Below are 27,085 nucleotides of genomic sequence, written 5' to 3'. Positions count from 1 at the left end.
AGGAATAGCTGTTAGCTAATTATTTACATGGTTATACGAGCTCAACTGCCATCCAACAATGGGATATTCACGTACTTTTTAAGCATTAAATAGAAAATGTACTGGGATTAAACCATAGTACTATAATTGCAGTAACTAATTGTGGAATTTCAATAAACCTCAGCAATGCTCGTCTCATCAGCGAGCAACTGAATTCCTTTACCCTCGGCCTCGTGACAGCTGAGAACACCTTCACCTGCACCAAGTCCTTGCTTCCAGCCAGTATTTCGATGTGCCAAACGAAAGGAAGCCACTTGAACATCTAATACCTACAAGCTGGGGGCAGGGAATACAGTTCAGCTCGGCCTGTAATCCCTCCTGACAACAGCCCCAAAGTGCCTATGGGTCCGGCCAGCATTTGGCCTACCCCCCCAAGCATGGCACTGAAGATCTACGATGCTACAATCACCACAAAAAGTCTCTGAATACTAGATCTCCTGCATCCATCGGGGGAGACCTGGAAAAACACGGCAGATGAGCATGAAATCACATCCGGCTAAATTGATATTCACTGTCACCCTGCCAAGGACCGTCTGCGCTGAGGCGGAATGAAGCCAGTATGCCGTTGTGGTAGCCATCTGATTAGCTGCAGTGTTGGGAAACAATAACATAAGAATGGAGTAATAGATGACTTTGGGTGGAGTTTTGTTTCTTACTTACTACAGAAAATGCTGTCACTCTCTCAGTGCTGTAACCTTTAACTTGCGGGCTTGTTATGACTTGCTTGACCTGGAGTACAACTGATCAGTTTACTGCTGTTCTGTGATGTCATTTTATCCTGACTCAACCTAAAGGCGAAAGGCACTCAAGTCGTAATTTCATCAAGGGAAGGGGCTGTGGTTGGGGTTCAGCTTGAGTTACGGTGGCTGGTTAATTTTATTTTCTGATCATGAATCTCAAACAATACATGTTTTTTGTCCAACTTGATCTGTGTTCTGCCGAAATTCTGAGGCACTAGATTGTTTATGTTTTCTGGATGAAGACTAGACCTGTTGAACCTTGAGCAGAAAAACTTGGAAATCAACACCACCTGGGTTGTCCCCTACAAGGCAGAGCTCTCTGTTATCCCAAGCTAGTGACCATAAATATCTCCAGTGGCCAGAGCTCTATACAGATACACACCCCCTTATAAAATGATCCCAAATCAGCATTAAAATCATGACACATTAGCTTAGAATTTAAGGAGGGAAAGCTGAACTCGAACTACTGGGAAGTAATTGGGAAACCTTTGCTCCGAACAAGAAGCTGCATCATCCCAAAATGTGCCCCATGATAGCCTCTTCCTAGAATTCGTAGGGTTGGGACACTGCGATTCTCTGCTGCACTCCTGCCAACCGTCCCCATGATAGCCTTATGTTTTATATCGGCGTACATGCGTGTGTGTGTAGCGCTACTTGGGAAGTATCCTCAAAAGCATCAAAGGCAACCGCCAACTCCCCCACAAACAAGCCAGGCTTTTATTTACCATTAGGTCACCTATTGGCAATGGGTTCTTGGTGTTACTGCAGCTCAGAAAAATGGGATCTGCCTGAGCGAGTCAAAGTCGTGAGGCACCTATGAATGTACTGTTTGTTTAGCTAGTCAGCTTAGCTCAGGCAGCCAATGGGCTTTGCCATCCAGGGAATCTCCTAAACACAAAAAAATAGCTACTTATTTTGATGAAATTTGATATGAGAATAAACTAGCCTTCAATCTCTTCATAGTTCTCCACTATCTGTGTAAGACTCGCCCCGTTAAATGGAAGAGTCTTGCTATGCAGCTTAGGAGTCTGTTGTTAATATTTCCTTTTAACAGCTAATCACCTCACACGTCCTTCATAATTAGGTGTGTCCCCATAAAAAAGTGCATGAAAATCATTTCATCTCACTCTGAATGTTTGTAATGTTCCCCAACGTAACTACTGCTGTTGTTCTCTTTCTGTTAAAGACTCCCATAAACATTTTAGAGCTTACACGAGCCACGCACTGTTTTCCTCATATGGTCACTAATTAATCTGCAATGTACTGGCCAACCTCGGTGTTCTTATTTCCTAAGTGTACACCTTTCAAACAATGATGTAACAGAGAAACTATGAGCACACAGCAACAACAAACAGCAACAGAAAATTACAGCCACCTTCTCTCCTTGACAAACAGCTACCTAAACGCCATGACAAAGTGTCTACATTTAAATCATCATCTAATGGATATAAACGCTGATGATTTCGGAAAAGCTCATTTTACTCTACAAACCTTCATTTGCTTTCAATATTGCACAGTACTAAATTTTTCAGTATTAAATAAAATCCTTCATTTTGGACCTTTCTCAGCCTTGGAAACCCGTATGGTCTTTACAGTTACATCATATTCTCAATATTCCTAATTTATTACTATTTGTCAGTGATGGTCTTGCAGCTGAAAATGATGTCAGTCTATGTGCAGGAGTCTGCACACCAGAACTGTAAATCCAGACCCTACAGCTCGACGGCAAACATAATGAGAATCCGCGAATGAAAGGCTTTAAATCAGTAAAACTCCCCATTTTGTTTGAAACTGGAGGCAAGAAAAACCACAGAGATTTGTCCATATCCTCCTGAGACCCAAGGAAAAAAGTGTCCTTCAATTGTAGGTTATTTGTCTTTGGAGGAAATAAGACATCTTACAATAAAATTTTTTCAAATTTATTTTTATTTTTAATTTCACAGCATGTCCTCTTTAGTGCACAACAGGAATAAATATGTTTCCTAACATCAGTGAAAAACTAAATGCAAAAATACAATGTCCACTACAATGGACATAAATGAATAGGTCGGGTCTCAGGAGGATAAACCTGAACACTCCAGATTCCTTAGATTAGTCCAAGAGTCGCCGAGACAGCCACGGTTGGGAGACCCTGGTGTAGGATCGGTAACAGTAACTCCTGTGAAGCCGTAACCCACAGCACTGGCCCTCAAACAAGTGGGATTAGTGTGTGCAGTGATTCTGTGAAGTTGCACTGCAAAAGCCGTCTTGGCCTTAAACATAGAGGGAGCATAACTACAACCTTTTGGTTTACAAAAGCTGGTATGCTTAAAAAATATATAAATAACAAGACATAAACTGTATAGAACAAACATTTCAATTACAGACCAACCCCCCCCGCTACCCCGGCCCCTTGATCAAGCTGCAGCCCTGGGAGGTAGCAGGCACAATCATGGTCACATAGCACACTCTTCAGAAATGCACTAGACAGAGACGGCCCATCTGGTGAATCACCCGAGGTCTGCTGTGCCTAGCGCTGTCCCGGACTGAACTCTGCACGGCTGCCGCTGCTTCCACGTTTCTTGCATTTCACAGAATGTATAGCTCAGCTAAAATCGAACCTTAGGAGACTCTGGGCCCCATATCGTGAACCGTTTCAGTGGAGGTGGGTGGGTTAGATTAAGTGACAGGATGTTGGAACTACGAGACTAGCTATTATCACAGTGAGGCTTGCATTGGCTGTTCGTTAAACCTTTTCTTCTTTTGTGCCATGGAAATACACACATATGCTGGCTTCTGATGATGGGGAGTTTGTAATCAATGGCCGTGTTTAAAGCTGTCACGGAACTTCTAGGGAGCCACAATTAACAAATCCTGCCACAACATAGATGTCTGTACTTTGGCCTTATCTGTGTACACATGTATTTAAGACTTAAATTACTTTCACGCACACAATCTAATGGCCACACAGTACCGTACCATTGCAGTGATGAAATGCACACAATTAGGCCCAAACTTTGATCCACAAGGGTAAAGGTTGTTTAAAGGTCGTTTAGATAAAAAAAAAATCTCATGCTAGCAGACCGTATTGGTCAGAACTAACAGCCAAATCAGCATCCTTAGTCAAACCCGAACATTTGCGTGATAGTTTGCGATCTTGGGCATTTCACACAATTCACACCACCGTGGCACAGTTGTAAATCTAACAGGAAAAAACGCATCCTCTCCCGCAGGTAAACAAACATGCGTTCCCGTAGCAACAGTCTGGAGAAGGCTGCCAAGACCAAGCTGTCCCACCACAGAGCACGCTCGCGGCGGCGGAGCTCCGAGTGCGAGGACCCGCCGAGCCGGGGGGCAGGCCGGGCCCGGCGGAGGGAGCACCCTGACGATACAGGCACCGTCCTGAGGAATCACAAGGGAGGGGACAGTGGGAAAAGTGACAGGAAAGCAGGTGCATCCTCGGGGAAGGGCAGGGACCTGTCCCGGGACGACCTCCTGTTTCTTCTCAGCATCCTAGAGGGGGAGCTGCAGGTAAGGAGTCTTCTGCAAATATAGAGGCCTATCTAGGTGACAGCGGCCGGCGCCCGTCGACCTCAGGTCTTCCAGCTGTTTCTAAAACACAGAACCAATGTATCGTGCAGACGAGCGATCCCAGATTACCTCGTCGAGATGAATAGAAATCCGGCCGCTGCCAGTCGGTAGATCATGACTAGACCTGATCCAGCTGCAGATTCTGTCTGCCTTGCAATGTCTGCCCTGGCTGATTGTTTCTTGTCTCTCATGCGCAGGCCAGAGACGAGGTAATTACCGTGCTGAAAGCTGAGAAGATTGACCTGGCGCTACTAGAAGCCCATTATGGATTTGTTACGCCACACAAGGTGCTGCAGGCCCTGCAAAGAGATGCCATTCAGGGAAAGGGCAACGACTGGCAGGAGGACATCTACGAGAAACCCATGGCTGAGGTAGGAGGTCCAGGATTGTCCAGATAGATTTTATTACTGGGGGAAGTTAAAAAGTGCAGTATATATTGCCTTTTTGGGAACTTCTTGTACCGTTTCTTTGCTTTCTTCATAACTATAAAACTAAGCTGCTGTATCCAGGGATGCAGCAAGTTCAGTACGGATCAGGCTCATCACCAGCCGCAGGAAGGGAGTAGCTAAGAAAAAGTACCTCTTTAACAGAGCATATTATACGATGAAATTTCAAAATACAGCAGCAGCCCAGCTGAAGATCTTCATCTTTAAATGTGCGCTCAGTACTTCACCATCTGGCAGCCATTTTAAAATCCTCCTTCATAAACTGATGAGCACATTGATGCTTCACATTGCTTTACTGTTTAAAAATAAAACAAGGTGGCGGAGACAGCTAGGAACTAGTTCTGGGTTTGTGTGCGCTCGTGTTACCATGGTGAGTAATCACAAGGCCAGAGTTTACAGAGAAATCGCTCAGCAAAACTCCACTGATACCCATTAGCTTAAATATTTTACTAGGGTAATTTTGAGGATTGCATAGGTTTGAGTAGAAGTTTTGGATGGGGTGAGCAGATAATCCACGTAGAGGGGACACTTTGAGCTACTTCAGGATCTACTAGCTACTTTCAAACTGAAAGTTTCCTGTTCTTGGCTAAATTGTTCAGTTCGTGTGCTTTGGCAGGTTTGTTTCCTTGACTGAAACACTCAACCAGCTGTTTCACATTAACATTAATGATTATTAACATGATTAAAGGAGGTCGACCAATTAGCAGACAGCAATAGCTCAGTAAAATCCAAGTCCTTTTAATTGAAATGGTAGTTTACAAATACTGTCCTAGTTCGAAGTGTCCTCCCTTGACATGGAGTCTCTTTTCGTTTACATTCAAAAAAGGCTTTGTCCTTAAATAGATTTTGAGGTTTTATGTTTGATGGAGACTATCTGCTCATTTAACACCAGCCATCCTACCCTGTAAAAGTCCACCCCTCTGGAAGCTGCCAAAATAGCTGGAAATGCCAACTATCCCATCACGTTTGTCTGAATAACTAATGGTTGCTCAGGGTCCGTCGCGCTACTCTGAGAATCATTTCCGCAAAAAAAATCACACTGAAGAATGTATCTGGGTCACTCAGCTTGACAGACTGGTGGAGAAGCAGCGGGAGACGCACCGACGGATGCTGGAGCAGCTTCTCCTGGTGGAACAGGCCCACAAGCAAGCCCTCTGCAAGCTGGAGGACGAGAAGAGGAATCACAGCGACTTTGTGCAGAAGAGTGACGAGTTCACCAACCTGCTGGAGCAGGAACGTGAGAGGTCAGTCACCCTCTTTAAGCTGAGCCACACAGCCTGTCTGCGCGACGTCAGCTCATTCCCAGCTGAATTCCTGCGTTAATGCTGCAGGAAAGCAGCCTTTACGTTTCAGGCATTTAAGGTGACAGGATTTTAGGTGCTATTAGCTTCCCCTCGTAACAGGAGTAATGGTGCCTTATTTGGTACAGCTAATCGGAACCTGCTGGCGACAACGGTTTTCTGAGAAAGAACATAAGCGCTTGTGGAAACTCGAGGGTACGATATGTAATGTTCTAAGCATGTCTGCCAGTCTCCCCTGAGTTTGGTTATCTTTAAAGTATGAGAGGTTGTGGCAGTTATTTTGTCATCGTGAACATATCTTACGCTGCTGGTCTCTCAAACCTTCCTCATTTATACAAAACATGCTCATCACCTCGAGATATTAAGTTTCATAGTTTTGAGAAGGGTCCTAAATGGTTGAAATACAATCCCATTACGTAACGAGTGACAATCATACCCACCAAAATGAGTTTGGGAATTCCCTTCAGATTAACCGTGAATTATAATATATTGCCGACCAGCTGTCCATCTTGGATCATAGAGGATGTAAAGAGCATTTATTGCGCCGAGAGTCTCTTTACATTTCAATAAAACATACACAGATATATTTACTACACTGGAAAATGGAGAGGCAAAGCAGTAGTCAGTAGCAGGAACTTTCCCAAATAAAACATGGTGTTCTGTGACATCATCGCCTACCACACCTCTTAAAACACCTGAATCCTCTAGTCAGCTTAGAACATGGGCTGAAGTTTATCCTCGGGAGAGATCTTCTCCTATGCATGCTTATGGCTGCATGGGTTTGGCACAGGAATGATGGATCCCACCCTTCTGAAGGATGCTCTCTGCAGAGCACTTCTCATTTTGCATTCTTCTGAAATGATTTTCTAAATCTTGAGTACTTTCATTCTCTTAAACTGGTGAGGTTGACAAGGCGCCTGCAGGCTCGGTCTGAGAAATATTTCAGTGGTTTAAACTTGTTTTCTTGGACCAAGCAACCGGTTATGCCCTGGTTGGGAAGGTGGAGGCATCAGCCAAATGGTTGTTTGTCGAAATCCCAGTGTTGGTCTTGTTCGATACATAAACAGCCAGCAGCATTTGCTATGCGTTCCAGTGAGAGCTGGAAAGGGCGGAGCAGCTCCTACTCAATGTTTCTTTTCTTGGTCTTTAGCTGTAAATTGTTGGCTCTGACCTTTCAGACAGCATGATCCCCCATGACTGAGGCTGCTTCCACTCGCGGCGGTTTCCTGTGACGTCACAACACCCTCTTCTCAAACAGTAAACAAAGATTTAAGCTGCTATCTGCAGTCTCCCAAAGGACATTCTTCTGACTTTATTGAAGTGCAGATTTACAAGCCGCGGATTTTTACGGGAAAAGGGGGCTAGCTATGAAGGAGCAGGGATTAAGTACATATTGCCGAATGGGAGGAGAGATCTTTAACACGAAGCCACAACATGATATTGGTTATGTACAGAAAGGCTTCTGGTCTGAATAACATTCTAAAGAGTTGTGGTTTGCGCTTTCATCCTAGTCCATATGCAGTAATCAAAGTCATACCTTCATAGGCTATGCCATTGCTGAGACACGTGGAATAAGGTTTCTAGTAGAGCCAGAAGTACTTCCGGGTGACAGTCAAACATCATTTTCGGGGCACAGTGCTGAAAACCCCATCGCGTGTGACTTTCACATCAGAACTAATATAAAAATCCCCTGTCCCAGGACTGAGACGTTTGAGAATTCCGGTCGTAAATCTAAGCCCTTTCTTGGGTTACAGCTGTTTCAAACCCAAAAAGGCCGAAAATGTGTTAGGAGCCTGGTGCCATGGAAAATAAATCGCTAGACCACAAATAGCATGAGGCACTGGCACAGGGTCCAGGCTGAAATGCACCCAGTCCTTCTGCTGGTGGAGAAGCGCCAATGCGAGCAGATGCGTGCGTCTGTCCTCTGAAACTGCGGATGACGCGTCAGAGCCCCAAACGGAGGAGCGACCTTCCGACTGTCCAGCCTGTCTATGAGACTCATTTCCAATAGAAATCCCCAATGCAAAACATATTCATTATTCAAAAGTCATTACTCGAACATGACCGCCACTTATTCTGGGAAGAGGAGCGTGGGGAAATGTGAGTACAGCTGGCGGACCATGAACACAAGTCCTGGCAGCTACAGCTCTCTTTGTTAAGCTGTCCATTTTTTTTTTCTTTTAATTTTTTGACGTGTCTGTTTGTAAATGGCTAAACTTAGACCTGACATATTACTGCACTGACAGTAGGAGACAATGTCTTTTGTAGGAACGTGTTGGTTACATCACAGATAACCTTGCAGTGAGCTTTGAAGATATATAAAGATATTTTTCTCGGTGGAGAGCGGCTCAGCAGGCGAAGTCTCTGTGCCTGTGATCGTAAGGTCAGAAGATCGGAAGGGCAAGATGGGACAGGCGAGGAGAAGAATTCCAGTGTAGACGTACCTCAGCAAATAAAGGATTTTTTTCATTTTTTCATTATTACCAGCTAGTGATGGCCACCCTGGTTATATCATGGAAATGATCAAGGTGGTCGTAGAGAGAGAGTCAAAACATCTATGCAAAGTGGTCAAGGAAGCAAATTAACAGTGACATTACCCAGGGCCACATGGCCTCTTTCATTTGGCAGGACAAGTTAGAGCCTTGTGGTCACTCACAAAGCAAGTCGGGACGCGGAGCCTGCCATGGAAAACAGCCGTCCATCTGGGATGGTGCTAATCACGCCACGCGAATGGTGGATGGGGCACGTTTGGAAGCAGGCGACCCGCAAGGCGGCTGGACGCTCGTGCGTCGTGTGAGGCAGCTGGGTACATGATACGCCGTGACTCACCGACCTGTTCGGCTGGATCTCTAATCCCGCGTCTCACAGCTCCTAGACAGATCATGAGAATGAGGTACGGCGTGACTCCCATCTGACAACCACTGACAAAAAGCCAAAATGTGGTCTTGTTCTTGCTTGTTCTCGGTGCTTGCATAGATAAATAATTGGTTTCTGCTGAATATTCTTAATGTAATCAGAATGTCCCCGGGAAATTACAGAAGTGCTTAAACGGGAACAGTGTTAATCCCTATTAAATACAAAATGGCCTCTGCGACGACCACCTATGACACAACTGTGATTGTGAGTTACGTCTCGGCTGAACAAGTGCCAGGTGTGAGACACTCTCTCATGATCGGGCGTGGAGAAGCAATGTCATCGCACTGTTTGTCTCTTTTGGGTGGAGAAGAGTTGAGTTCTTTACTCGAAGTATTCCCACTATTACGCTGACACTGATACACATTGACTAAACTTTCCTTTGTTTTCCAAGCCATCCTGTGCTGCAACATTCATGTTCGTATGTGTCCTGGTCCCATGACGTAAGGGGAACTTTGGGGAGAAGCTCACCGGCAGCTACTCAGACTCTTTCCTTCTATGATTTTTAGGGCTGAGAAAAAGAAAACAAAGTCAGAGGTGATGTAGTGAATCGTCGTACATTAGAGGGTCTCTGGTCTGGCCCTCAAGACAACAGGAACTGCATGCAGCTTCAAAGTGGGTAAACCATTTATGGTCCTTGAAAAAGCTCAGCAAAAAGCTTATCGAGGCGAGGATCAGCGCGGGCCCCCATCCTCAAGAGTGCCGTGCTGCAGCGGTTTTTAATTTCATGCTCGTTAATTCGTCGTTGCGCGACGCGTTATAACGGGATGTGATCATTTCCTGTCTGTGGGCTGGCACACGTCCCCCTGCGATTACACAGCCAGCCGGCGCAGCACAGCACCGGGCGCTAACTCCTCCCAGTTCCTTCACCTCGCTTCGGGGGTCTCTGACTCCTGGGCGACCCCCTTGTCTTGAAGCCGAGAGGCGGGAGGAGAACCGAGAGAGGTCAACCAGGACACCCCCCCCCCCCCACCATTTTATCAAGTTACGTGCAAGCAGACTGGGTGCAGCCCTTAATTCACCTCTGTGATGCGTGTGACGACTGGGGGGAGCGGGGGCCTGACTTCCAGCAAATGTGTCAGGAAGCTGCAGCGTATTCTCTGGTGTTCGCTTTTGCCCCTGAACTTACACGGGCGGCTGAGAGCTTCACAGCTACTTCCCAGCAGGACGTTCAGCTGCTCAACCCACCCGCAACCATCACTACAAAACAATCAGCCTAGTCCCACAAGGCTTCTAGTGTCCTACAAGAATTCCATCTTTCCAGGAGAACATTTCTGAATGAATTTTGACCATCTATTGGTTCATATTTCTATTATTCTTGTGTAAACTCTGGCATCAAAGAGCTAGCAGATTATTTTCAAAATCTACATGGGCACTTGTGTTTGATGTGGTCAGTGCTGGGACAGCCTTAAACGTGTCTTAAAAAGTGACCTTCGTAGAACTGTGGAATTCGCATTTCCGCACATATCCAGCCCACGAAAAAAACACCCATGGTAAAGCAGGTGCTTAATACAATTTCCCTGCGTTGTCATTTTTGGACATTCTACCAGTTTCTGTTAGCAGATCCTTAGATGTCATTAAAGGGTTAACAGCATCCACTTCAGTCACCCTCGTTCCAGTGAACATAAAGGAGAATTTCAGTCTGCCTGTGGTTTTGGCAGCCTGTAAAGGAAATTGAGTGCCTCATATGTATAAGCTGTGAGTTCCTGTGACTGTGTATTGAAACTTGACTTTTCCTGTAGATGAGATCATTTGAGAACAAGATGGCAATGACCACCCAAGAATCCATGTATCTTCCATGTTAAGGCACTGCAAGCCAAACTTGCACTGCTTCTTTAAATCTTTCATGAAAGGCAATTAAAATCTTAAAAAAAAAAACAAAAAAAACTTCCACTGGATATCCCTGTGGTTTGGGGTGCACTATATACATGTGCAAGCACTAACCTACAATAATTTATCATAAATGAACACCAGTATGCTGTAAAAGTTGCGTAAAACTGTAGACATTTAAAAAACATCTTGTGACAACTAGCAGTATATAGATTCCTTTCAGCCTTTCGAGCTTCTCTCCAACTCCAGAGGTCTAGTATATTTTTATCATTATTTCCTAAGTTGACCATGTTTCAAGATAAGACCTTCACACCAAACGCAGTGCCAATGACATCCTAATACCAGTTATGTATTCAGTCATCACTGCATAGGCGTACTGACCATAATACCCCTTGAGTACACTCTCTAAAGGGGTCATGCAGATTTCACGCTGAAGCGTTGCTGTGGCTCCATGCTACGTCTCTGGGCTGAAATGAGCAGCTGTTAGTATAGAGAACTTCTCTAGAAGTGTTAAGTTTACAGTGTGATTTAGTTCCATGCAGGACACGATACACCAGGTGGAAGGACGTCAGGCTGGCGGGCCCCGCCACTCTCGCCGCTGCCAGTGCCGGGAGCGCTTTCTCGCTAAGACACGCACTGGGTTCGCGGCTTCCCACTTGCCCGGTGAGATCACCCCATTCTGGAAGTGACATCATAAAGGTGGATCGGACACATTCCAGTGCGCAACAGTCATCAGCCAGTTACTGATTACAGACAATTGTTCCCTCCTCTCAGGGGACTTCTAATCTCCACTCTTTCTCACAGGTTTATTATTAGAAGATATACATAATTTTTGTGCCCCTCCCCCCCCCCTTACAGGCTGGCAGTTTGATGTGTGTTAGCTATTTACTCTTCTGAAACTTTATCAGGAAATAAAATAATTTTCTTAATTTACTTTAGTCGACAAATAGGTTTATAGAGGCTCCAGCCAGCGTAAATATCTCGGTGGCCTATAACTGAATTTCGAAATTTTACACATTTGATAACTAAAGTCTGTAGTATTGAGCCTGTACTCTCGAGTAATACAAAATGTCATACGAATGAGCACTAAAATGATCGCAGGTTGCTGAACAGGGGTCCGTCATGGCTCAGATTTGCCATGGGTTTACCAAAACCACAATCACGCAGCCATGCTTTATACTCTCACAAGGAAAGTGAGTTAAGCGAGCGACACGACACAGTGTGAAAGCGGGAGAAGGGGGGGGCTAAAGTCTTTGATGAGCCTTCCACAAATCTGGGAATGCAGCCTCTGATCTGTCATGCCGTACATCTGCAGAACATATTTTGGCAGAAGTATCTTGGGCAGAATGGTACATTTCCAATCATATGTCTTATTTCTTTGAGGAGAAAAAGTGACAAGAGGTCCGGGAAGAGAGAAATTCTAGAAGGAAGCACCTTGACACATATACGCCGATGAGCCATAACATTAAAACCACTGGCAGGTGTAGTGAATAACAGATTATCTCATTGTAATGGCACCTATCAAGGGTGCCATTAAATATTAGGCAAGTAACAAGTCAGTTCTTGAAGCTGATCTGTTGTAAGCAGGAAAAATTGGGCAAGCATAAGCATCTGAGCAACTTGGACAAGGGTCAAACTGCGATAGCTAGACGACTGGGTCAGAGCATCTCCGTAATGGCAGGTCTTGTGGGGAGTTCCCAGTATGCAGTGGTCAGTACCTACCAAAAGTGGTCCAAAGAAAGCCAACTGGTGAACTGGCGATGGCATCATGGGTGCCCAAGGCTGACTGATGTGACGGAGAGTGAAGGTTAGCCTATCTGGGACTACCACAGGAGAGCTACTGTAGCATAAACGGCGGAAAAAATTCATGTTGGCTACGATAAAAAGGTATCAGAACACAAAGTGCATTGCAGCTTGTTGCGTAGCAACAGGTCAGTGAAAGTGCACGTGCTGACTCCTGTCTACCACTAAAAGCACCTACAATGAGCAATGAGTGTCAGAACTAAACCATGGAGTAAGAGAAGAAGGTGGCCTGGTCTGATGAGTCACATTTTCGGTTACACCATGTGCACGGCTGGGTACATGTGCATTGTTTAACTGGGGAGATGATGGCACTAGGATGCACTATGAGAAGAAGGCAAAAGGGCGGAGGCAGTGTGATGCTCTGGCCAATGTTCTGCTGGGAAACCTTGGGTCCTGGCCTTCATGTGGATGTTACTTTGACAAGTACCACCTAAACATTGTTGCAGACCAAGCACTCCCTTTCACCGAAAAGATATTCCAGGGATAAGGCGCCCTGCCACACTGCAAACATTGTTTAGTAATGGGTTGAGGAACATAAAAAAAAGAGTTCAAGGTGTTAACTTGGGCTCCAAATTCCCCATATCTCAATCTGATTGAGCATCTGTGGGATGTGCTGGACAAACAAGTCCGATCCATGGAGGCTCCACCTCTCAACTTACAGGACTTAAAAGATCTGCTGCTAATGTCCTGCTGCCAGATACCACAGGACACCTTCAGAGGTCTTGTGGAGTCCATGGCTCATTGGGTCAGAGCTGTTTCGGTGGCACAAGGGGGAGCTACACAGTATTAGGCAGGTGGTTTTAATGTTATGGTTGATTGGTGTACTTAGGAAATGTGCATATAATGCAGGCCATTGACCCAGGACAGTCCACGTGCTACAGAACGCAGTTAGCTGTTCTTGCAGCAGTTTATTTTTGTCACAGCAGACAGTGCTCAGACATAGAAACAGGAGTGAAATAGTCATAAGGTGCTGACAGGGGGATGAGCTGGTCTGGGCCCGTCATTTTGTTCGAGTTGCAGCACAGCAACTGTGACGAGGTCAATAATTGCGCAACTCACCATGTTTGCCCAAAGCCGGCCGGACGCAATGACAACATCCTCAAGAAGACCGCCGTCCTCCTCACACGGAAATGCTGCTGGCTTACCCTTTCCGGACATTTTTGATCAGAGCTATGTGCTGGCAGATGGGATGAGGGGAAAATTCTGGCTGTGCTCAACAGAAGTTCTCTGAGCAGTTGCAGATTTGCACAGATCTGCAACTTCTGTGTACAACTGCTAATATGCAGCTTTTTAGCGACAGAAAAATTTCTGTGAGGCTATTTGCGTTGCCTTCATCCAGAACCAGGAAATAAAACTCCAATCCTGACCAGATACAGGTCAAGATGGAGGCAAAAATAGCCCTTTTGATTCATATCATTAAGGCTAAATGCTCATAATCACGCAAGTAGGTTCCAATTGCTTTATCTTAAAAGTGTCATTCCTCCATCCAAGGTTGGCATTCACAGTCTGCTCTTGAAAGCAATGCGATCAGAAAATGGTGTTGATAAACACCGAGGTTATTCTATACCCGCAACAAATATGTTGCTGACAATTGATTAGCCAAAACTGGCATTGTAACTTAGAGTTAAAAACTGGACGAGCACCTAAACTTTTTTTTTTTTTTTTTTTTTAAAAAAGCATCTTCCTTGTCACTCAGAAATCTAAATATTTACTCTTGTTCCAGGAATGGTAGTTTAGACAAAATGTGTGTGGCAGATTGTGTGATGTAAACGGACCAAATGTGACTCGAACTGGGCTAACGTCATCCAACAGGGAAAACAGAATATTATGAAACACAGGGAGACAAATCCTTTCAGACTAGACAAAGAAACCAGGACAGAAAAAAATGCAAAAATGTTGTGTGGGCTGTCTGTTTACAAAAAAATTGCAATAATCTCTTTCTGGCTTTCTGTAGCACAGCAGATTGTAAAGTGACTTGGAGAAGAAAAATTACTGTGTGACCTGTCATCTCCCTGCTGCATGTCACTGTCTGCATATTGTCTGGCAATTTGGAAATGTGCGATCCTTCTAAAAGGTATTAAGCTAGCTATATGTTGAGTAATACAAGTGTCATTTTCTATTCTTCTATTGCTCTTGTGTTGCCCTTCTGATGCTCTTCTGTTGCTCTTGTGTTGCCCTTCTGTTGCTCTTGTGTTGCCCCTCTGTTGCTCTTGTGTTGTTCTTGTGTTGCCCATGTGTGGCAGGGCTGGGGCCTTGCATTCCGGTACGGGTGACCTTGTTATACTCTTGAAAAGAACTGGCAAATGTTTTGTAATGCATATGTACATGCATACACGCAACTGATTATCATTCATGACAATCATACTACCGTTAAAAAAAAAAAAAACCACAGCTACCCTTCTGGATGCATTTGTGCGCATGTAGCTTCTTGAGTTACCACGGCCGTAAGGAATTCTTCTGTAATTGTGCGAGTTGTTCTAATTAGGCCCTGGGCCTCGTCACCACATGGTGTAATGATTACATATCTCTGAGAGAATGTAGCGATTAGCCGCTCAAACCACAGGCTGCATACTTTGGGCCTGTTTTTCTGCCCGAATTTTTTACAAGGAAAAGCCTTGTAAGGAATACCCTGGGATTAAAGGGAGATCGGTCCGGGTTATCAGACTGGACGGCGTCACTGAAAGAGCACAGACAGTGTATGGAGGGGTGCCTCATGCTGTAGATGCATGTTAGGATTGTGGGTAGGTCTGTGCCCCACTCTTGGGGGGGGGGGATCAAAAATCGGGGGTCACTCTGTATTCCTGTTATGTAAGTTTGAAGATTTCCCTCCTGATGGCTGTTCTACCCATCTGTTCTTCTGCCTTTCAGGTATTTTTCATACAAGAGCTGGCAATACACATCTGATTAGTACCTATTTCCCTTTTTGGAAGCAGATTTAAGACTTATTACCATTTACTAGAGTGCATACTGCTCACGCTCACGTTATCCGGCCAGTGGCGTTACACACAGGCTAATATTGATTCCTGGGATGTTTATTGAGGAACACAATGCCGTAATGGCTATCTCAGCCCAATAGAGAGGCACTGCAGCTTTTTTCGGAAAGGAGATACAATCACTGATTCCCAATCTGTAGCCCTCCCTGGCTACAGACACCAAAAGCAAAGGACGTGTAAATGAATAAGAGAAAGACTTCCACTGATCCACTGAGCCAAAATCAAAGATCTTTATGTTTTTAAAGAGACCAACTCTCCACGTTTGAGCCTGGGTTTAATGGCTGACCCGTTGTAGGCCTTACCACAATCCATGAGCTTTGGACACCACCCTTGGTGGTGTGTGAGAGACTTTCCATGAATATGCATGGAATAAACCTAGCATTTCTATCAAAGGAATTGCAGTTTCCATCCACACACTCCCGAGTTCAGATTGTAATATTTTGACAACCCAGTGACGACTCTTACACACGCAAACTCTTAAAAAACCTCAACCACAGTACTCTCACAATTCTGCAGGAAGTTCAAGACCAATTATTAATAAACTAATAATATATTTTGGCGTGAAGATGAATGATACAGCTTTTTGAGTATTCTGTCTCGCTTTTGAAAATCAGAGCTCACAAATGCATAAGAAAAATTATTTATCACTATTAATGTTTAGGCTACAGAAATGATACAATACAGCAGGGTTTGGGACTGTTGAAAGAATGTATGTCAATGGAGTAGATGCTGAAAGAATCTTGGTATTTGTTGGACTGGATAGCGGCCAACGATGCTTCTCTAAAGCCTTCTTGGATTTCAACATTCAATGACACAATATGGCAGGAGCTGTTCTGCCATCATATGCTTTCAGTGCTTTTTCATCCTCTAGACTGTCAAGAATGAACAATTCTGGTATGCTCAGGTGGCTCTTGGATGTGGTAACATACATATGAGACCCTTTCCTTGTGGATCCAGACTCATGTTCGAGAAATGCAAGGAGGACCACTGAAAAACACAAAAGGTCCCTTGCAAATGTGTCTGAAACAAATGCACTTGAAATTACGCCATTTGGAGACGAAAAAAAAAGATGGATTTTCCTGTCCTCAGGGTAGAATTGTGCAGGCCAAACATGGAGACCAAAAAAAGACCAAAGAAGAATCCAGCAGAGAGGGAGGAAAAAAGATTGAAAACAATGAAAGGGAACAAAAATGAAAAGAACTATCCATCAAGGATTCTCTTACAAGGAAGGAGAGGTTTTTCTGATTTATCCTCCTCAAACAGTTGTTAGAGAGGAGCTTTCCCTTAAATTATGGCTTGGCACGACGTTGGAAAGGAAATGAATTTTTTCCCCAACTTTGTCAGACTTGAAGGAAATGACAGCATGATCTTGGACATTAGGACTATAGAGCCAGCAGCTGCTCTGTCTGGACAACATGCTCACATTGGTCGCAAAGCCAGCAGCGTGTCAAGATAGCGAGTAAATTAGTGGAGAAATTGGCACTCTCTGCTAAAAAAAGAAATCCCTCCACGTCCCGAGGGCGTACTCCGGAAAGCTCTGGCACGGCGGGCAAAAACACACACGAGGCCTTGCCGGTTGACCCTGCAAGTGAGACGCTGCGGTGCTGCATGGTCCAGGAGGTGTTCCCACCACGAGCAGCTTCCAAAGAGTACAGAGCAAAGGAAACGAATGGCGTGTTAGAATTACACAAGAAACAGCGGGCCATAGGGGAGCATGGACCGCGTCCAGGGCTGTCTGGAGCCTCCAACAGGAACCATGCTTGATGGAAGGTGCAACGTCCATCCCAGAAAGTGCTGTGAAATGCCTACAGAGGAGGCACATTAGCAGGGGAGATTATCTCCTGGGTGCCTCACAGCCCAAGTGCCTGTGGTCACATGGTCACAGGACCCCACCCACCCCAATCAAGCTCATCCACCAGGCCATCTGCGAGTATGAGGCTGACGCCAACCCGTGCTCTTATGAGCAGTCAGGATATTACAGAGAAACACTGATACAGCAACACTGTTCAGCTGTATATGTATAATAGATTTATTTAAGCAAGCACTAAAAACACGCTAGGTTTTAAAAAAAAAAGAACATTTAAATAAAGGGAAAAATGATCTGACAGATGGACTAAGAGCAAAAATTATGACAATGAATCGTTATCTTCAGATAATGAGACACCCCAAATGGATGCGATTCCTCATCCCTTATTCCCTATTATACAGCCCAGGGAGACAGGAATATGGAAGTTATTATGCAGCTGACAATTTAAGCACATTGTCTGTTGTAATGCAAGCACAGCTTCTGCAATTACGTTTTTCTGAGGTTTCGAATAAAACCTAAAGCAGACCTAATAATTTTAAATACTAAAAGGAAATAACTAATTTTCCGGTGGGAACTATCCATTACTAACATTTATGAGAAATGTAGCATATTGACTTCATCTTGGTTAAAACCCCTTTTGTTTATTTGTTTGGCATAAATGCGAGCCTGCCCTATACTCTCATTTCCTGTCCAACTGCATCCTTGCTCGGACTGTGGACTGAGGTTTGGTCCACTTCCGTAACCAGCCTAATTACTGCAGCTGGAAGTTGCAGCTGAGCCAAAGTCTTTGGTGCATTCAGGAAGATGAATTTAAGTACGGGGGGATGTGCATTGTCAGATGTGATGTGGGGAATGAGGGATAAAATTGTGGGGGCCAACTGTTTGGCAGGGGGAAACAATGTGGGTAGGGGGAGGTTGAGAGACGGAAAAGTGCCATGATGGGTTCAACTGGGATCCCAGTAAGTTTCTGTTGATGGGGCATGGCTTCATGACGTGGCAATCATCGTGTCTAAATAACTCCCCCCTCAAACACTGATTTGAGTAATTTCTTACTTCACAATCAGGAGATGATGTTGCCGGGCATGGCTGCATTTCACAGGACAATGAAAGCCAAGGGACACTCACCTCCAAAGATTATCGCGCACAGACTCCGACACAGTACAGAGTACACTAATTGTAGAGGACTTTAAATAATGGAAGCTATAAAAATAATGGAAGCTATAATTCAAGTGAAAATGGTAGATTACCTAGATGCAAATAACATTATAAAGGATAGCCAACATGGATTTAGGAGAGGTAGATCCTGCTTAACGAATCTGCTTGAGTTCTTTGAGGAAGCTACAAGTGAAATTGATCACAAAAAGGCCTATGATGTGATTTACTTAGATTTCCAGAAAGCCTTTGATGTTGTCCCCCACAAACGGCTCTTGTTAAAGCTTAAAGCTGCAGGAATTTTAGGAACTGTGGCAGCTTGGATCAAAAACTGGCTAACTGATAGGAAGCAGCGAGTAGTTATTAGAGGCACTATGTCACAGTGGGCCTCCGTTTATAGTGGGGTACCGCAGGGTTCAATTTTAGGACCACTATTGTTCCTAATTTACATTAATGATATTGACACGAATACATACAGTAAACTGGTTAAATTTGCAGACGACACTAAGGTGGGCGGGGTAGCAGATACTAATCTAGCAGCAGAGAGGCTCCAACGGGATCTGGATTTAATTAGCGAATGGGCTGATACTTGGCAGATGAAATTTAACACAGATAAATGTAAGGTAATCCATGCAGGGAGCAGAAATATACAGTACAGATATTTTATGGGTTCCACTGAAATAAAGGTAGCTGATTACGAGAAAGATCTCGGTATGTATGTTGATGCTTCCATGTCCCACTCTCGCCAATGTGGGGAAGCAATAAAAAAGGCGAACAGAATGTTGGGTTATATCTCTAGATGTGTGGAGTTTAAGTCAAGGGAGGTGATGTTACACTTATATAATTCCTTGGTAAGACCCCACCTAGAATACTGTGTGCAGGTTTGGTCACCATACCTCAAGAAGGACATTGCTGCCTTAGAAAAGGTGCAACGAAGAGCTACGAGAATGATTCCTGGTCTTAGAGGAATGTCTTACGAGGAGAGGTTAGCGGAACTGAATCTGTTCAGCCTTGAGCAAAGGAGACTAAGGGGGGATATGATTCAGGTCTATAAGATTCTAACGGGTCTGGATGCCGTTCAGCCAAATGACTATTTCAATATTAGTCTAAATACTAGAACTCGTGGCCATAAGTGGAAATTAGCGGGAGAACATTTTAAAACAAATTTGAGGAAGCACTTCTTTACACAGCGTGTAGTCAGAGTATGGAATAGTCTTCCTGCTATTGTAGTGGAAGCTAAAACCATGGGTTCCTTTAAATCAGAGCTAGATAAGATTTTAACAACTCTGAGCTATTAGCTAAGTTCTCCCCAAACGAGCTTGATGGGCCGAATGGCCTCCTCTCGTTTGTAAATTTCTTATGTTCTTATGTTCTTATGACACACGAGCACTTACACTTTCAGAGGAAATGCTACTTTTCAAGCATGATACACCACGTTAATCCAACCAAAGGGCCGTTTTGTCTTGTAGGGCTGCCTTTTTGTGTCTGGCCAACTAACACAAAGCAATGTGAATAGCTGGGCATTGAAAATGCGTAACGTAACCAGCTAACAGCTGTTAGCGACTGCTAACTATATGTATAGCTAAGCAATCTGAACAAGACAAACACTGAAACCAGAACACAGTTTGCAGGCATCCGTTTGTCGCTTTAGCCCTCTCACAGAATTTATAGCCATGGTGAAACATGTGAGAAAACTTTTTATGTCACAGCCTGTAAAATCTGGACATAAATATCTTAGACCATGAAGGGCCTGGCTGGTTGCATATCATTCACTACCCCTGCCTAAAAAAATAAAATAATAAAACATTTTACCCATTATTCTCATTCCCACTTTTTGTGCTCTGCAGAGACATGATGATCATTCCGTGGCCTGCATTACATTAATATCTTGTAATCGCTAGAAACAGAACCCGCATGGAACGGAGTGTAATGAAAGATTTTCAGGCAAAGACTGAAAGGCTCACAGCACAAGCCAAGAGGGTATTCACTCCGCAGAAGGCACCGAGTGGCCAAGCCTTCTCTGTTGCCAAACTTTGCTTGTTAACTAACTAACCCAGTAATTCCGAAATGACACAAGCAAATTTACAGGGCAGAGGTTCTGTGAATCCTCACTAATTGTAAGCAAAATCTGGAAACCTTTAAAAAGCCAAAAATTGGATTTTGACCTCAAACTATTAAGTAAATGAGCATTTTGTTTGGCTTCTTGTATCAACAATCTTTTGAATGCAACGTAAAAATCCAAAGATTTAAAACTTACTGTATTACATTGTTCTATATTTATTTTTTAGTTTCCCCAATTCCAAAATGGGGAATTGACTAAAATGCTCCTGTTTCAATCAGACATGAATTTTACTCTGTGGTTTCACGAGATTCAAAGTATGTGTGGGAGAATGGATTTATCTGTATGGAAAATGTGCTCTGGCATTTGGACCCTTCACCACCACAGAGGCGAGATTCGCTTCATGTTTTGGATTAGGGAGCTGAAGGAAGTCCCCACCCTGCAAGACGATGTCCTTATTGACAACATATTTAATGAGCTGCCACCGATGGTCTCAAATTCCCTCGTTTACACTCAGGATTCCGAGTGAGATACAAGAGCTGAAGTGTCAACATACTGCCTCTCCCGCATGCTCGTAGTAACTGCGCAGTAAATCGTCACTGCCCGTTACCGATCCCTTTGGAATTACTGGGTAACTATGGTCCCATACTGGAAAATCTGGAAAGGAGGGAGCATCTGTGATTTGATGCATCTTAAAGCGTGACACAGATCCAGGAGAGAGTACAAAGGCGTAACATTATGTACCAGTGCGATGTTAGCTCAAAGATCTGACAGGTACAACTCTCTGAGGCCGGAAGATACAGAGGATTTATGAAAGTTCTGAAATGAGTACTTGCCTTGATTTTTAATTTCAATGAAAAGGGTGATCTCATCTCAGAAGAAGGCACATTTACAAAACACTGCATGAGATCATTTTCAAGAAGCTATAAATTACACAAATCTGTAAGATTATGACAGCTCACACAGTGAGCTTTAAATAACCCGTCTTTAAAACATACCGGTGCCACAAACCTTCAGCTTTACGAGGCTAGCCAGACGTGCAAGCCGTGCGTCTGGGGCTACAGTCCTGCAAAGACAGGTTAAGGCTGCTAACGAACCGTGTCAGATCAACAGCACGACAAACATGGCTGCCACACGTCGGAGATCACTCATACCTAACAGGGTTCCATGTACACACACACACACACACACACACACACACACACACACACACACACACACACACACACACACACACACACACACACACACACACACACACACACACACACACACATACATACATACATAGGCCCTACGCAGGGCAGTCTCTGTTCATATAGTGGTAGGCTGAGGTAAACCATCTGTTTCTTATCACAGAGGTGAGAACAGAATCCGTCCAGACCATAATATCACACAACCACTGCCCCGGGGCCTGTGCATGAGCAAGAGTGATGAAATCTCTGCAAGGCATTCTGAAACTACTCCAAGTGTCTCACGCGTTAATGGCTACGGAGCTCTGTTGCATGTCACCGAGCCCTTGGTCAAGCCCTCGGCGTCCCCCCTCGGTGCCGTTCTTTCGGGATTACCGGCTCCAGGTCTGACAGATTTGGCATGCGTGAGCACTTACGTTCACCAGCCGCGCCGATTGTAAATACCATGCACTTACCTCGCCTCGAAAAGCGAAAGGAAAAACAGGCATTATGAGTGACTCGCTCTGCTGGACATGCTCTGAGAAACCTTGACAGGAAAAGGACGCTTTTTGGTATTTAACATTACCTATGTTATTTAACACTAAGCCGTTTCGCTCCCGGGACACAATGATGTCATTTTTGGATCCGTGTCTCTACGTGAAGAGGTTGACTTGTCGGTGATGGAGGGAAATGTCCTCCTTCTCCTGCACACTTCTCTCTTTAAAACACATCAGGACAATTCACATTCCTGGTCAACACAAACGGTCATGTCTTTATCTGTGTTCTGGGAGGATCCTGGGAAATTACTGGACTGCTGCAATGGAAAAGCTGAACAGACAGCTTTGATATAAAGCCAGGACAAATGCTGGTGTAGTAACTACTATGAAGCCAGATCCCTGCGCTTGCTTTGTGGGGGGGGGGGGGGGTTCATTCAATGCCATTTCCCGCAAAATCCACTCAGGACAGCCACACCCTAATCCTTGGCCATGCACTCTTTTTGGTGTGCGCTGCAGGGTCGAGGTTGACATGGAGAAACCTCCCTGATAGGGGACCAGGAGAGTCACAGTTGTGACACTACGGGGTGCTAATCAACACTAAAGCTGGTCAGCACACATTCGCAACCAATTCGTAGAAATCAGCGAACCCAACATGGCTGATATGATAATGGATCTATGGATGGTTTATTCTGAGGAACATCACACTGTACTTCTCAGGTCCTCATGGCTCCTGCTGGAAAAATGTGCCACCACACGATGAAGTCTGGAATCCTCTCTGGAGTTAGATCTCTATGCAGGACAACACTTCACCACCTAATTAAGCTGTGTAGCACACTGATAATTCATACTAGTTAAGTGGCTAACACCAATACTTAAAATACGCCTGATGATGTAATGGCATTCAATCAGCTAAGCTACAGCGCAATCAAAACATTCGCGCCTAAAAACGGACCAGTCTCTAAGGAAACAATGACAATAGCCATTTGTCATCAATGACAATAGCCATTTGGTGTGTTTCGAATGCTACAGCTTGAGGGACACCGTAAAAGAAAGGAAAGCACTAAGAGACCCTCCTACTGATACTGAGATATCTTATGTCCTTCAGCTAGGCAGTTATAACATGAAGTCATCCACTCTACTTCTGTTGAGTCAAAGAAGAACTTAAAAACACCCTCAAAATTGCATTGGCTATTAAGAAGATCCCTTCAAGTGCCATTTGCCAGTCTTTGCGACTCTTTGAAGTAGAATTATTATAATTGCCTGTCTCCATCTCTGCGCTCATGTGTTGTCATATGTTTTAGATAAATCGTCCCCAAACGATCAGGCGCTGAGCCACCAAAGGGTGAAACCTTCTTTGAGAGACCGCAGAATGGTGCAAGAGTCAGTGTAGGGACACCTCCTGACCACTAGGTGGATCCAGCAGGCATCCATTCACAAAACTTCTAATTATGTGGCCAAAGATGTGGCATATGATGAAACTGTTTCAGCAAGAGAAACTAGATCTACAATGAAGCGATGGGGAAACAGTCCAGCATATAACTGACAAGCTTTGAGATATGTGTATTAGTGGACATGGTGAGCTCCTATGGGAAGAGAAAAGCCCCTTGTGGCTGGAGTCTTACGGTTAATCCAAGAGGAGACAGGTAGACAGACGTTAGGCAGAGGGAGGGGGCTCACCTGACAGCTGGGCACAGTTTACGTCTTTTATTATCAGAGGAACACAAGCTTTGAATAAAGGCCTCCATCAGAAGAATCGGGCTTAAATCCTCACGTAAGATCTCCTGTAACTACAGTTTAAGGAACAACGTCTCACGCTTCCGGGGCGGTGGGGACCAGCGCGGCTCCTGGCCGAGGATTTTTCCGTGCAAGACAGACAAATTACCCACGACGAGGGGTGAACTTCACACTCAGAAAAAAAAACTGTAAAAGGAGCATGTGCTATGTCCAAAGCGCCTCGTTCCTGCGGTTGGCTGGGCCGGGCCCCCCTGCCCCCCCCCCGGCCCCAGTGCCAGGCCGTCTCCAGTTTGGGCCCAGTCAGGAGTTCCTTGTTCTCTTGTAATTGCATGAGGTTTTTGTTTCTGCCTTGCTTTGAAATCCACAACGCTATGAAAACATCCATGGCATATCCCGAAAGGAACCCCGGGGCATCGCAGTCCGAACTCGCCGAGCGCTAATGGGTTTCAGCTGTGGTCGGGGGTGGGACGCCATCCCACACGCCGACTTACGGAGAACCGAGCAACAACAGCAAACCGTGTTTGAGAGGGAAAATTGACATGTTCCCTCTTCCATGCTTGTGGACGGTGGAGCGGGTCGGCTGGATGAAACTGCCGTGGCTTTGGTCTCCACCTAAGCAGCTCATACTGGCATTATTTACCAATCTGTAATGCGTGCTCTCTGGTGAAAATAAATATCTATCCATCTCTCTATCCACCATCCAACCGGTTATCCTGGACAGGGTCATGGTGAAAATAATGCCTATATGCTGCTCAGAATATTGGCCTGGAGAGTGCAAGAAGTTCTTGTGTTAATAGTATTTTACACGGACTAAACACAAACATAAACGGAATCGTAATATGTGTGTGTGTGCCATCCTGGGTTATTCCCTGCCTTACACTGTGATCTTCTGGGATAGGACCCCCACGACCTTGTAAGTGTGCACAGGAAATGGGACGAGCTTGGGAATAAGCAAGTAATATGCAGGAGGTCTTGGGTACGGGAAGATGGTAGATGATGGAAGATGGACAGTTTTGGAAAGGAGGTGATTGCTAAGCAGCTTAAGCTTGCTCTGGACTCCAAGCAGCACATCGCATCTACAGCTGAACACCCCTCTGATCACCCACTGTACCATGAAATTATTTGGATCAAGTAAAAAAAGCAGCAGCTAGGAATGAAGCAGCAGACTTTGTGAAAGTGAAAGTCCAGACCTAACCCAGTCCTGAGAGTGACCATGGCCCAGAGGAGAACAAGCTGTCCTCACAGACCCACACGCAACACTCCCCTGTGCCACTCCCCTGAAGTCCAGTGTTAAAAAGAGAAACAAGCCAGTCAGCTAAAAAATGACAGGAAATGATATCATGCGTGATGGGAGGGTGAGGCCCACTCGCTCGCTGCATGCCAGGGGACTGAGACAGCCAAGCGGGAGGGAGGCGGGGCAGAGGACTGCCAAGGTCAACGTGGCTTCCCCAAATCCAGACCTGAAGTGGTTCACTGCTCAGACTGGCGACAGGCGAACGTTTACGAGCCCCTGAGGCAGGAACACCCCCCACACGGGTGCCACCGCCAACAATGGTAAATAAAGATGGAAGATGGCACGGCGGTTAAAGGGCCTGCCCTCGTAGGTTTCAGTCCCAGGAGAAGGGTTACCGCTATGCCCTGAGGTTACAACTCTGCTGAAGGAAAAAAACCTAATAAAAGCTAAAACAATAACATATCATGACACAATTAGCATTAATAACATTAACATGCAGCCTGTCTTCTAGAAGGCTGGAGTGCTTGCCTTCCAAAAATAATACCCACTCCTTGTACTGATTATACAAGTTTTTAATATATGGGTGTCTGCCAGTTCGATCAGACTGCATGTGTTTGGAGCCGGGCAAGCAGCACTGTGGGGGGGGGGCGGGGGGGGGTTGAATATGGGCCTGGCTGGGCCTGCTGCTTTGAGATCATGCATGAATATGGGTCTAATTACAGGGACAGTGACGTAATCCATGTCAGGTACGCCCGGGTAATGGCGCGGGGGCCCTCCTTCTGAAGTGAGCCCCCCCCCCCCATAGCTACATGGCGCGTGCCGACCGTGCAGACTGCTCCGTGAGAACTCAGCATGAATAAAGACCCCAGAGGGCTGTGCCCACCAGTCTGGGTAACCATGCCGATTTGGTGAAAACTCCCAGTAACGGGACCTTTCTGGAATTCTTTCGTTTTCTCAATACGCATAACACCAGTCTTTATTGGGCACCTCAGAAATGCAAATGGAGAGGGGGGGGGGGAAATCTGCAAATAGTTACGCAACAAAAATTAATTTTTCCATGTTTGTCGTTGGAGAGGGTGACGCGATTTGCTGGAGATGCTGCTGAGTATCTTGGCTGGTGACTCGTTAACAGAGACAGAGAGGAGAACATCTGGCTTGGCACTGTGGGACACAAAAAAACCCCCTAATATAATGATGATTCTATATTGGGGAATTTGCACATTTCAAAAGAAAGCAGAATTGTTGCAGACAGGAAGAAACAATTCCCTCTCACCTTCCAAGAAACAGTCCAGACAGACTCGTAATACATGGACAGGGACTTTTGCCGGATCAGGCACTTCGAACCCTATTTTTACACCCGAACTGTAAATCAGTGGAAGTCACGTCTTGTGCTAATTGAATCTAGATTGTATCTTGTACCAAAAAATACAGAAACATCACCAAAGTCAGACAGAAAATACCCATTGTACACACGTGTTTTTATCTCTAACGTCGTTAGTTAATGTCCGTGTGAGCAAAGAGTGTAACATAGCCAGACCATGCAGAATTTATTATATAAACGAAAAGCACCATTGATCACATTAACTACATATGGGTCTGTAAATTCTGTTATTCTCTGCCAACTGCAAATACTTTTTGCTAAGCTTTGTGTCCAAACTTAAATCTGAAGAAACATTAATATAACAATTAGTATTAAGGTTAGCGTTGGAACCCATTTTTGTTATGAATGATATGCGTGTTTGCATTCGCGGTGCCTGTTTAAATTTGAACAGAAAACGCCGACAGCATTTCAGCC

The 27,085-nt window shown here is 44.9% G+C and overlaps 2 protein-coding genes across 5 annotated transcripts in view; one reads left to right on the top strand and one right to left on the bottom strand.

Annotated features, from left to right (window-relative positions):
• Positions 1-27,085, top strand: part of filip1l (filamin A interacting protein 1-like) — a 63,177-nt gene that overhangs the window by 14,003 nt on the left and 22,089 nt on the right. For all 3 annotated transcript variants that reach the window (XR_002837135.1, XM_023803533.2, XM_023803627.2), the window contains exons 2-4: positions 3,992-4,289; positions 4,547-4,720; positions 5,861-6,039. Coding sequence is in view for 2 of the 3 variants with exons in the window: in XM_023803533.2 (XP_023659301.1) it covers positions 4,002-4,289; positions 4,547-4,720; positions 5,861-6,039 (641 nt within the window). In the remaining variant the exon portion in view is untranslated. The remainder of the gene's footprint in view (positions 1-3,991; positions 4,290-4,546; positions 4,721-5,860; positions 6,040-27,085) is intronic.
• Positions 1-27,085, bottom strand: part of cmss1 (cms1 ribosomal small subunit homolog) — a 65,755-nt gene that overhangs the window by 22,751 nt on the left and 15,919 nt on the right. The gene's annotated exons all lie outside the window — the stretch shown is intronic.

This window comes from Paramormyrops kingsleyae, chromosome 1 (assembly GCF_048594095.1).
Source record: "Paramormyrops kingsleyae isolate MSU_618 chromosome 1, PKINGS_0.4, whole genome shotgun sequence".
In the NCBI taxonomy this organism is placed as follows: domain Eukaryota; kingdom Metazoa; phylum Chordata; class Actinopteri; order Osteoglossiformes; family Mormyridae; genus Paramormyrops; species Paramormyrops kingsleyae.
The sequence above is the reverse complement of the archived record's forward strand: the minus strand, read 5'-3'. Positions and strand labels throughout refer to the sequence as shown.